General features: G+C 43.0%; 1 protein-coding gene across 3 annotated transcripts in view; it reads right to left on the bottom strand.

The window, feature by feature from the left end:
* The window catches only part of LOC116450873 (fibronectin type-III domain-containing protein 3a-like), a 38,889-nt gene that overhangs the window by 19,010 nt on the left and 6,819 nt on the right, over positions 1 to 13,060 (bottom strand). For all 3 annotated transcript variants that reach the window (XM_032123780.1, XM_032123782.1, XM_032123781.1), the window contains 2 exons: positions 3,885 to 4,020; positions 599 to 674 (listed from right to left, as the gene is read on the bottom strand). In XM_032123780.1, the coding sequence (XP_031979671.1) occupies positions 599 to 674; positions 3,885 to 3,980 (172 nt within the window). In that variant the 5' untranslated portion in view covers positions 3,981 to 4,020. The remainder of the gene's footprint in view (positions 1 to 598; positions 675 to 3,884; positions 4,021 to 13,060) is intronic.

Below are 13,060 nucleotides of genomic sequence, written 5' to 3'. Positions count from 1 at the left end.
TTGGAGTAAAGCTGATCTAGGAACTTTAAAAAAAATATTTTAAATACATTATTTTTCATGTTAAGCTCAAGGGAAGTATTCCTGTAGGGGATTTGATGAAAGCAGAACGGACATATTTTATATAATGTCATGTAAAATGGTGAGAAATACTCCAAAAATGGAAATACTGATAAATTCAACTTGACTTACAGGAGATATTTTGCCCTGACTCGGATTTTCTGTCACTTACTGAGAAGGTAAAAAGGAATTTGTAGGCACGGAGTGGAGCAATGATTCCCCCACCTTACAGCACAGGGAGGCCCCAATGCCCGTGAAATTTGTTTAGATTACTGTGGATTAAATGCCATATAAATCATGTGTGAAGAGCCTGGGAAGACACTTATTCAAGGATCACTGCAAACCCAGCTTTTGGAAATGAAAATCTGCAGGATGCAGGGAATCCTGGCAGCTTCCCAGTGCTGCCTCATTTGTGCTTGGACACAAACTGAAAAATCTGATGTATTCCAGTGCAGAAAACGTATCTGACATCACAGAAAAAAACCAATGGAACAACTCTAGAACCAAAATATCTGGATTCAGGACTTCAGCTTCTCTTTACCTTGAATGCACTGAATGTGTCCATCTTCAGTTGTAATTGTAAATGTTTCACCTGGGTTTACCTGGACAAGAATCACCTGGAGGAAATAAAACAAAAATGAGGGGTTGGGGGCTTTTTAAATTTCAGGAATTCTCTGTGGGGGAAACCCCTTCTCTTCAGAGACAAACAACAACAGAGCTTTGGCAACCTTGGAGTAAAAAAGGAAGATGAGACACTGATGGGTAGAATGAGATTTCTTCATACTTTTGACAAAAAATCCTTGTATTTTTTCTCTGGTTACTACCAGAAGTGCGTCACCTGATACACATGAAATAAGCTTCTAATTTCAAGTTTCCCACTGCTTTTTCTGCTTTTACTGAGGCAATAAATGACCTGAGATTCACACTGCATTCCAGGCTCTTCCCACCACCCCTGCCCTGCAGCTCCTGTAAGCCCAGGTGTGTGTTTTCCCTGCGTAACTGTGTGAGGAATCCAACCCCCAGTGACATCCTGCAGGTCCCTTTGGACATGGCCATGTCTTTGTGCACACAAATCCAAGTGGAGCTGTGCCAGGCTCACTCCTCTGGCAGTGCTGGGATCCCAAACCATCCCCTCACCCTGCCCCAGCTTCAGGGGAATTTTGACAGCTGCACTTTTATTGTAACATCTATGATATTACACAGCTAATCCTTTAATAAAAGGAGGGTTTGACTAGGTAAGAACTGCAAGCACACAATTAAAATTCCACCCTGTTGACAGCTGGCACTGCTGTAAAAATGGAAATAAAATGTATTTGTTCAAGTAGCTGTGAAAATCAGTATAATTTTCTTTCATTCAATTTTTACAAAGTATATGTCATTCATGCAGTGACAGTTGTAGCAGGTAGACGGGACCTAAAGAAATCATTTAATTCCTGGCAAAATGAGCTACACATGACATTAACAAATGAATCTGTTCTGTGTTGCCACATTTTCAGTCATGGAGCTCCCCAGACACCACAGTTTCACTGCTCTCAGCACTGCAGACTCCAAGGATAAACTGGTAAATTCTATTTAACACTGGGGTTTTTTGCAGCTTCTGCATATTGGTGTATTAATCTTTGATTTTATTTTTCATAACCTCCCTTGTAGGGGAGAATCGATGCTCCTTGTACAGGGGAGATTTTCTTTGGGTGGATGAGTTGTTTCTGGATATAAGTAAGCCACCAAAACCCCTGAAAAGCCCATTTAAGCACTCAGTAATTTTTATGATGGCTCCAGGAGAAGGAGAGATGGCAGAGAATGCCTTTAGAAGTGGCATAATTCGCATTAATAATGAAATTTATGCAGATTTGTCACTTCAGAATACAAGTAAATGTATGACTTTAATGCTAATGAATTTCTTGGGGTAGAGAGAGAAGCGGTGTTAATTGTTTGAAGAAAACTGATAATAATGGGCTGGGGATCTGCCAGAGCACAAAGAACAGGAAAAAGATTTGCTGGGGACCCAGGATTCCACAGGCAGAGACTGACCCCAGGAAAAGGCTCATCTTTGAGGGCAAAATTCAGAGGCAAGAAAGGGATCCTTTAAGAGATTCAGAGCCTCTGAGGGTGTCACATCTTCAGAAAATGTTTCAATTAACTCCAGTTCTCAGAATCAGCTCAGGAGAACTGAGGGAAGGATCCCAATTGAGTGCTGCAATCACAGAGCTGCAGCAGTTGGGAGCCTGGAATTCCAGGAATGCACAGGCAACATCTTAGAGCAGTGACTCACTGTAATTAATGAAGCAAATGCAGCCCCAGCCACCTTCCAACAAGGAAAAATTTCCAGGAAGCTCCAGTGTTGCTACGGAGTGGATCTGAGCCAAGTGAGACACGGGGAGTGCTGAGCCCAGGAGCTGCCAACGCCTCCAGATGTCCCGAGCACCACTCCAGGGCTGGTGGCACCAGCACAGCCAAAGCTGTTCCCAAGCATCAGCCACTGCTCTGGTTTTATCCCTTATCCACACACATTTTTGGAACCAGAAACCCTTCCAGAAAACTTCCAACTTCAGCTTAAAGTGAAATGAAACTAATGGATTAACTGGAATTGGCCAAACACACAAGTCTGACTTCTCAAAACAAATCACTGTACAACAATTAAGGATTAGCCCCGTCTTTCACAGCACTGGCAGTGAAATAATTAAAAATCCTCTGCATTAATAAAGATTCTAAGTTAAGACTCTCTTTAAAAGATTCTTTTAAACTTCAAATCTGTTCTTCAAATGCATCTCCACGACACAACACTTTTGTTTCCATTTTCTTTAATCTCACCTGACTGCAAAGTCTCCTCTAGGTTCTAAAAATGCCAGTGACTGTCACCTCCATGTCCCACACACACAGCTCTGGGGACAGGGGCCAATTAAATCTACTTGATCTCTTTTCCTCATGAAACCTGAACCACCTGAGTCACCTCCCAGCTGGACAGGGCTGAAATTTCACCTTCTAATACTAGAACTTCAGAAACATCTTAGAGACTTTGCTCATTTCCAGACACCCTCATTGTACTTCCATCTCCAGAGTCTGAGGCACAAAGGGAAAAGGACTTTTTCTTCAATAAAGCCCATTTTTCCAAGCACACAACCAAAACAACACAGATTTATCCTTCTTATCTGCAACAATGACAAATTGAAGGAGATCTCATTTAAACTTTTGCATTTATGGCCTATCAGACCTCAAAGGATGGGAAGAGCTCCCAGTATTTGTAGTACAAAGCACTCAGCTCTTACTGCCAAACACTAAATTCACATTTACTGACCATTTACACATACTTGGGCTTCAAAATTGTTCTGCTGCCACTTTTACCTGCATGTCTAATACTACCAGGGACTTCTGAAGGGTTGTGTTCAACAAAGCTCTAAACAAAGCTCTAAAGTTTCAACTAAATACACTCAGGTTTCACCACTGCACCGTAATTATTAATGATGACACTTAAAACCAGGAAGCCAAGGTCTTTCCTTTCATTTTCCTGTAATAGATTTCCTCTGCAATCCCTTGCTAATCTTTATTCATTATTTCACAGGAGTTTCCAAACCTTTATTAACCCCCTAATTTTTCCTTTGATTTTTGGAGTGTGCAGCTCCATTTTAAAGCCCTCCTTTCAGACCTGTCCCCTGGCTTGGAGCTGAATGATTTTTTCCTCTCTCCATTTGCACTTCTGTTTAACTCCTGACATCAGTGCTCAGAACCACATCCATTCCCAGTTTTGCAGATCAGTAGCAGAGCTGCCTGGTTTTTGTGGAGCCACGATCCCAGTTGCTCCCAGTGCTCCCAGTTCAGGGCTCACTTGCCTGCTGGATGCTGTCTCCGTTGACCATGTGAGGTAGAAGTGGCACTTCATTCAGCAGAGGTGTAGCTTCCAGGGGGGGCGGCTGGTCAGCCATCATTTCTTGGGATTGTTCATGGACACCTGCTCACCTCAACCACCTGCTCCAAGAAAACACAGGGATAGGGTCAGATCCGGCTCTTCCTTCCTTAAATCATTCCCTGTTTGTTTGACAAACTCGGCTTGTGGGGCCCTGCCAACTCAGAATATTCCCAGTGCACCCAAACAGTCCAATATTATCCTCTTTTGCACTTCTAACTCCTTTCATGGAAGCAATAAATATCCTTCTCCCCAAATTCTCCCCTTAAATCATCAGGAATATTCAGCTTGCCATGCCACGAGTGCTGGAATTGGTACCTCAGCACAGCAATTACACAGTAGAGGAATTTACATTTATACAGCAGTTTATTCCTAAATTTGCACTTCAAATTCCTAAACTGCTTCCACTCCAGACCCCAAGCTTTAGGCTAACTAATGCACATAGCACATTTACATTTTAGTGATGACCAAAAAAAACCCCCAAACCATGCAATTTCTCCAATACAGAATCTGTCATGGTGAAAACAAAGCTGAAGACAACATAAAACCCCACTCTGTCCCCAAATCTTTGACTGAGCACCATGGAGAAATGTGAATGGAAAAGTGCTGCAGAGTCGTGGGCTTCCAAGAATAATCTGTAATTAGAGCAAGTCAAAATACACATGACACAAATTAATTATAGTCATTAGAGCAAGTCAAGCTACAAGCTCCAAATGGTAGGGAATTTTCAGTGTATAGTTAATCCAGCATCCATAAAAAGCACAAGATAACAGGATACAGGAAATGCTGACACTTCCTTCTCCTTTCCCATTACCTCCCATAAACCAGAAGGCAAAATGTGGTTAGGAGAGGCCAATTCCTTAAAAATAAAAAGCAAACCACGAAACACCCCCCTAAATCTGTGCATGAACCAAGTCAGGCTGTTTAAAAATGTCAAATCCTTGTTCAGTTCTCCACAAGCAGCACGGAAAGGGCAGTGTTTGGGGAAGAAAAAAAGAGGAAAACAGCTTAATTCTGTACCCGTAGGTCTCAATTTCCAGCAAATTAGAAACAATAGGAGAAATAGAATTAATATAATTTCTTCTGGTTTTAACTCACTTTGTACAGAAAAATCAGTAAGAAAGCTGAGATTACAGATTTTTCCCGTGTTATCAAGTCAAGGCAAAGGAGCTCGTGGAATCCACTGATAAAACCCCCATTCCTTCTTTGCAAAAGCATCTCAAAATCAGAGATAACAATCAATCACACAGACACAAAATGCAGCACAGCAAACTCCTCAAGACTTCCTCAAACCCAGCTCCTTTCACAAGGAAATTGTTTTCCAGGGCAGCTCCAGTAACAATTTTAAGAAGCCAAACATCACTGCAACGTGCAAGGGCTGGACAGGACCTCAAAGATCAAATTTGTACCAAGTTTGGCCTAAATACACTTAATAAATATACTGAACTGCCTTAGCATGCTATTTGTTTCCTGAATAACACAATCTCCTTTTTGTCAGGTTTGGAATTGCCTCTGCCAAGGACACAAATTTTAGCTATTCCACTTAAAAATCCCTGCCTGGAACAGTAAAATTCAGGCAAAGGTTTCTTCCTCTACACCTCTCCCATTTTCTGAGGCTGGATCTAAGCCTTAAGAGCCGTAACAGGAATTCACAACACACAGGCAAAATGAAAATTCTTTATTTTATATATGCATATGAATTCCCTGAATCTCTGAATGTCAAAAAAACCAGAAATTAGTACTTAAAATAAAGGGGAAACCCCTTTACCAAAAGGCAACCCCATCTGCATTGAAATTCAACTACTCCAAATAAGCAGCTGCAGAAAAACGTGTTCTGAAACAGGGCCCAAAGGCACCTGCAACTTTAAATAAACGTTCAGAGTTTCTGTGCTCATCCTCTGCAACTTCAAATAAAGGTTCGGAGTTTCTCTGCTCGTCCCCTGCCTTGGCTGAATTTAATTCTCTCCTTAGGACAAATTGTAGAGCAGAACCCCAACATTCCCGTGGTTTTTAGAACCCTTCATCTCCTGCCTAATGACACAGGGAGGGTTTAATTTACATGGACAACTCCACACAGTTTCTGCCTGCTTAGTGCTGTGACTTCATTTTTCAGAGGAAGAATTTAGTATTTGGAGTATCAGGATACAATTGGTTTTAAACTGTTAATGATAACTCCAAAAATAGCCAATTTTGTGTCTTAGTAGCAATGGCCACATGGTCAGAGAAAATAGAAGTAGTGACAGAAACAAAACCATCTAAAGAGGTTTTTGGGCAGTTTCACCTGGCTCAGAACGTTGATATTTTCCTGTGCAGCTGGGCTGGGGTGGCTGCAAGTGGCAGAACACTGAGGACAAAGAAGGACGTCCTGACAGATTAGAAAAAAACAAGTTATTTTGGGTTTTGAGCACTGCTTCATTCCTTGAAAACACTGATAAGAGCAGCAAAAACACCCTGCCCTCCAAGGGAACAGAGTCAGTGAATGTGGGACTCAACCCCTCCCCACTTCAACAGGTAAAACTTTTCCAGGGAAATGAATTCCCAGATTCACCTCCCCAAAGCGTCCATTTAACTCGAGGAAGTAGGTGGTATTTGGGCAAATAAAAAGAGAATTCCTGAAAAGTTATTACATACTCAGCACAATTTCCTGCAAAACAAAACAAAGACAGAGCTCTATCTTGAAAAGCCATTTCCCAACACCCTCCCACGGCTGGCCTGGAGCAGGGAATCCAGTCTTGCTCAGCCCTCCCTGCAGGGCAAGGCTGCTCCCAAGGGAAAGGTGGAGGACAATCACCACAGGGGCAGAGGGGAGATTCCAGCATCCCGAACCCACCTCCATCCACACTCCCAGTCAGGGCATCACGGAATCCCAGGATGGTTTGGGTTGGAAGGGACCTTAAATCTCCTCCAGTTCCACCCCTGCCATGGGCAGGGACACCTCCCACTATCCCAGGCTGCTCCAAGCCCCGTCCAACCTGGCCTTGGACACTTCCAGGGATCCAGGGGCAACCACAGCTTCTCTGGGCACCCTGTGCCAGGGCCCAACCACCCTCACAGGGAAGAATTCCTTCCCAATATCCCATTCAACCCTGCACTCTGCCAATGGGAAGCCATTCCCTGTGTCCTGTCCCTCTAGGTCCTTGTCCAAAGTCCCTCTCCAGGTCTCCTGGAGCCCTTCAGGCCCTGGAAGGGACTCTGAGGTCTCCCCCGAGCCTTCTCTTCTCCAGGCGAGCACCCCCAGCTCCAGGGCAGAGGAGCTCCAGCCCTTGGAGCAGCTCCGTGGCCTCCTCTGGACTCTCTCCAGCAGCTCCACATCCTTCCTGTGCTGGGAGCCCAGGGCTGGAGGCAGCTCTGCGGAGGGGCAGAACTCCCCCCTTCCTCCTGCCCATGCTGGGAACAAACCCTGGAATCTGGGGCTCCTGGGGACCAGAGCATGTCCAGCCTCTCCTCCACCAACACTCCCGAGTTCCCAAGTTTCACATCATCCCTAATACTCTGTCATTGATTCCAGGCTTCCCTAAAGCCTTGGATTTCCCCCAAACCAAGTCAGCTTGGAGAGGCAAACCCAGCTGGGGGTGTTCATGGACCAGAAGGAACAACCCACCCACAGGGAGAACTGCATCCAAGAGCTGCTTGGTCCACTTTATTCCATCAAATCTCAGGAAGAGCAGCTCAAACTGCTTTTGCCGTGGTCTGTTCTTGGCAGTGAGGGATTTATCATCCCCAGGAACTATTCAAGTGGTCAGGGGGAAAAAAAAACAAGGAAAAAAGTACAATCCTGGGAATTAAGAGGCTGCGCTGACATTAAAGATGAGATAATACACTAAATCTTAAATTAAATAAATAAAAATCTTAAATAAATAAAAATAACAATAAACTAAATAATATATAATAAATAAACCAAAATAACTAAAAAAAACCAGGAAAAATCCCATCTGGAAGCATTAAAGACCAGGCAAACTTTGTAATTTATAGGAATGAACTGAAGTTTAGTGACTCATTAAATATGAATCAGTAGCAGAATTTGTAGAGGTGTCTCTACAGCTTTGTCACCCTGTCCTGGAGATTTTTGACTCAGTGTGGAATTAAACTGATTAAATTTTAGAAAGGTTACATTTTGCAAGGGCACTTCTGGCCTGATTCATTTCTTTGCAGTGGTTTTTACTACACATCAGCTAAAGGTCATTCCCAAACCTGGCTGAGCTGAGGGATGAATTCAGCCCACAGAGCATGAGAGCCATAAAAAAATAAAATAATTGGGATTAATCATCTCAGAAACAAACCTGAAGCTGAAGGAAGTGATAGCGGGCAACACATTTCTAAGTTAAACAGCTTGAGCTTTTGTTTTCAAAGATTATTCAACACACACACATCTAAAAAGCTGAAATACGGTAATTTTTCCCAATAAAACATACTTTGAACTAAATAAACCCAATCCATGTTGTAAAAATGGGCTCTGAGAAGTGTTCTAGAGTAATTCAACAGTCTCATGTAACATGGTCATGGTTCCCATATTCAAAGGAAGGCAACATTTTCCAGGGACACTCACCCTACAAAGGCTTCTAAGAAAAACAGAAAATCTCCAGGACTGCCCTTCCAGTAAACAATTCCCATCCACAGCGGCTGGGCCTGACCTCACTTCCTGCCATAGTAAAAATGCCGAGCCTCTGGAAGGCTCCAGCATCGGCCTTCCCTTTGCTCCAGCCCAAATTCCTCCCCGGCAGAGCTGCTGGAGCCCGGCCAGCTCCCGAGGAGCCGCTCAGCGTTCATTGATTCCGGGCTCCCACTTCCATGGAAAACAGCTCTTAAGCTCCCTGACGGATGGAGCAGAGGAAAGGGAGCTCATGAGGGCTGTCTGATATGGGATCATCCCGCCTCAGGTCTGGAAAACAGCAGGGATTCACACAAGACAGTCGGAAACTCTAAAATTGTCTCCGATGGTCTGGATCCAAAGTGGAATGATGAGTAATTCCAGGGCATGGGGGCAGTTACAGACAAATGGTTGGAGCTGGGGATCTTAGAGGTCTTTTCCAACCATAACGACTCCATCAATGTTTTGTAAACTTCTGGGAAGAACTCCCAGTATTCCTAAGCCTCCTTCAGCCGTTTCCAGTGTGCAGCTCAGGATGAGGCAGCACATCAGCTCTGTCACTTCCACTTGAATGGCACAGGAGAAACAACATCAAAATTACCACAGCCATATCTGGAAGAAAGGTTATGGCCAGAAGAATTTTCCAAGATAAACACATCATTCCTGTTTTAATTTACAATTTACAGACATGTTTCTCTTTAGGCACTAACAATGAATTTGCAAGTATTTACTGCAGGGCATGTAAGAACAAAGAGGTTGTTTATTTCTTAATCGTAATATAAAAAAAAAAGAATAATAAACTGAAAAAATAACTTTTTCATTTGAATTGTATCCTTTAGTCTTGTTAACAGAACGTGAGATTATCTGTTGTGCAAATGTGTTGCAGCATTATGGATTTAACAAGTTTCAAAGTTCCTGTTGTCTCATATTATTTTCCTATTATATTAAAAACCTCTCTCCAGCATGATCTCACACAGACTAAATGGGAGGAACACTGCAGACAGGAGTGGATCAGCTCCATTCCACTGTCCAGAGCAGAAACCAAACAGATTTCATAAACAGTGAAAAATAAGTTTATAATCCCAGACAGAAACTGTCCCAAAGGCTGGATTTTCATTACAGTAAGTGCTGGATTTAAGATGAGAAAGGAGCATATTACTTAAATGGCAACTTTATCTTTTTTTTAAATACAGTATGCCTGAGTTAGAAAGAACAATGTGTCCAGGAAGGAGAGAATGAAATTCAGCAGAGACTTCCTGATTTCCAGGTTCAGTGCCTTATGCAACCTGCCAGCCTGAAGTAAACTACTCTCATACTGCTCTTTACTAAAACCAGTATTGTATAAACACCTAAAGCTTTACTTACACCTTTTTATACTGACAGAATTACTAATTATTATTATAAATATTATGTAATATATAAAAAGTATAGCCAATTTATTTTCTCTAAGTGGCAGGAAAAATCCCATGTTCTCTGATAAAGAAGTGTTACTGCCATGCCTTAAAATCCAGGTCTCCTGCAAACTGAGGCTCTGAGTATTTTACGCACACTCCACTCTGTCAGTTCAACTTTCCATCACTCAGCTCCAAAGGCTGTTAGAAAGAACAACCACAGAGCCAACCCAAAGCCATCCCCAACGTCAGGCTAAGGAATAACCTTGCCAAAAAGATCCAACCTTAATTATCACTCCTAAAAACCCCAGATATGCCCCACGCAATTCTGAAGCAGGAAAAATCGGGGAAAAAAGACCCAAGCTGCCCTCTCCTACCCAAGCTTTTCCAATAAACAGCATTAACAAGGTGTTGGAGGTACCATCCCAGTCCTAAAATAGTTTGTGCCCCAGGACCACACGTGAGATCTGAGCAAGATCAAGGCAAGGAGAGATTTAACAGCAGCTCAGTTACAACCCAAGCTCTGGAGGGACCACCCCCACTCCATAAGTCATCTGTTCCCCACTAAATCCATGTTTTGATTAAAATCCTGGAAATCATTTGTAACGACCCCCGAGGGAATTAGGTCGCAGCATCTTGTGGGAAATTTGGCTTCCAGCCAGGAGGGCAACACAGCCTTGAGCCTGAAAATGTCCCTCACGATTTACCCAACAAATGGGCTCAAATATTCTTAACACTGAGAGAGCTCACCTGAAAATGTCCCTCATGATTTACCCCACAAATGGGCTCAAATATTGTGACTATTGCGAGAGCCTGACCCAGGGATGGCTTTGACTCTGGTGAGGTCTGTGACCCCAGGAAAACAAAAAACCTCAACAAAATTCCACCCCAGCTCCACACACACAGGACAAGGCTTCCACACTCTGCTCCAAGTATTTGCTTTCAGCACTGACCAAATTACAAATGATTTTTAATTAAGTATTAATGCTCATCTCTCAGGCCTCAATGCTCCTAAAATTCTCCCTGGAGGAGGGTTAAGATTGGGATGGAAGCCCTCCTTTCCCTGATATCAAAATCCCTAAAAACACCCACAAACAGCAGATCCAACAAACCAAGGCCACCGACCTGAGGGATCCTATCAACTTTCATCCTCCCTCCCTCATCCCTCTGGATCGGGTTCCTGAGGGAGCGTGCCAGGAAAGCAATCAAACAATTGTCCCCTGCATCCACCCACAGCACCTCCCCAGCACTTCAGGATTGTTTTCCAGCCTGAAACTCCATCCCTCAGGATTCCGGGGACAGACAGGCCAGTGCCCACCCTCCAGGCGTACATACGTTTTTCCAGGGGCTGAACAACTTTCTGCTGCTCTTCCTAAGAGAAACTCTACTGGGAAGAGCTGGGAGCTGGGCAGAAAAGCTCTGTCAGTGCTCAGAGTGCATTAGATTTGATTTGAGCTGTTATTTAATATTATGTTCACATTAAGGCCATGCCTGTCCTCAGAATTATTCATTTAGGAGGCCTGTAAAGTTGGCAATAACAGTTTCTGTAATGTAAACATGACATAACTTTTAGATAAATATTTTCCTTCGTTGTTTTAGTTCTTTTATGGCTTTTCTCTTATTGCCAGAAAAGCAGAGTTGAATTCTGAGCACTTGTGTGCTGCTTCCTAAGTGACCAGTCCCATAAACCAAAACTCAGAGGAGTTCCTGAAAGGTCATATTCCTGTCCCAATCCAAATCCTGCTTCTACAAATATTCCAGAGAACTGAGCACCTCAAAGGACTGAACCATTAAGGTGCTTCATTCTTATTTGAACTTAAAAAAATAAAGGGATTAAGGAATTTTCTAGCTGCAAAAATGTTGTTACCAAAAAAAAAAAAAAGTAAAACTACCTTTTTTCCACCTGTCAGGAAGGGGACACTTTCTGGAATAAGCCAAGGTGCTCATTTCAATGTCTTAAAGCTAAACAAAGCAAAAAACTTTCAAGCTTAGATGAAAAAACCTTTATTAAATGCAATTTAACAATGTACTTATTTTCAATATGATTTTCCAAGTTTAAAACTGTGAATTTAAAGCCACATTATTCTAGGTTTTTTTAGGCCTTGAAGAAAGCCAGTATATTTACACACTAACCATATACCATGGAAATTCTGTATCCAAATGGTTCTCTAAATCCCGTGGAAGCTATGGAAGCAGTAGACACCATAGTCCATGGAAAAGTAATCCCAAAAAACTTCTGCCCAGAGGCACAAGACAGAGCACAAGCCCTGGTGTGTGCCTGGAATTCTCTCTTGGACCTGAACTGGTCAGCAAAAAGGCAGCTGGAATTCACACCTGGAAGGAACACAGAGCTGGGCAGATGAAACAAAGCATTTCCAAGTGTGCCAAGGTTTGCCAGCTGGGAACTGCAAGTTCCTACAGGGAGCTGCACCCGCTCCCAAGGCTGTGAAATTCAGGAGAAGGATCTGCATAACTGAGCACAACTCCCCCCTACAAGACAAATTTGTCATAAAGTGGAAGTTAAAATCGAAGCCATTTTATGATAACTTTTTCCCTGAAAACAAAAGGAGTTCTGCCCATTTACCAGATTCCAGGGGAAAAGTTCTATTTGAAAGCCTGGAAGCAACCCAAAGGAATGGCTGCTGTATGTGCAGGCACGTTCCCTCCAACAGGAACACATCATTCCACAGCACCTGGTTCATCCCAGCCCCTCCCTCCAGCCAGAACACCCAGCTCATGGCAAGGAATAAATATTAAGGATATCTAAAAGCTTTTTAAAGAATCTTCCAGTGAGGACCAGGAAAACTGGGGAATTTAAGTGCACCCTGAGCTGGGCTGCTCTGCTTTGTCCTATGCCAAACTTGACTGAAACCTCCTGGGATTGAGCCAGGAAAGCACCAAACCTGAGCCTTTTTAGTGCCAGATCTGGGTGATACCTCCACGAATTTAGGGAGCAGTATGGGATAGAAGACACACTCACAGCTGCTATGAGACAGAGGTGATCCAAAAGCTCTTTTCCAAATGTTTGCATTCTGTATCTCCACCAATTTATTTACTTTAAACTCAACTCAGGGAGGGCAATCACGCAGTTTATTAAAACCAACAGCAACAAGATAATTTCCA

Source organism: Corvus moneduloides, chromosome 14 (assembly GCF_009650955.1).
Source record: "Corvus moneduloides isolate bCorMon1 chromosome 14, bCorMon1.pri, whole genome shotgun sequence".
In the NCBI taxonomy this organism is placed as follows: Eukaryota; Metazoa; Chordata; class Aves; order Passeriformes; family Corvidae; genus Corvus; species Corvus moneduloides.
This window is presented reverse-complemented; position numbering and strand designations above follow the sequence as displayed.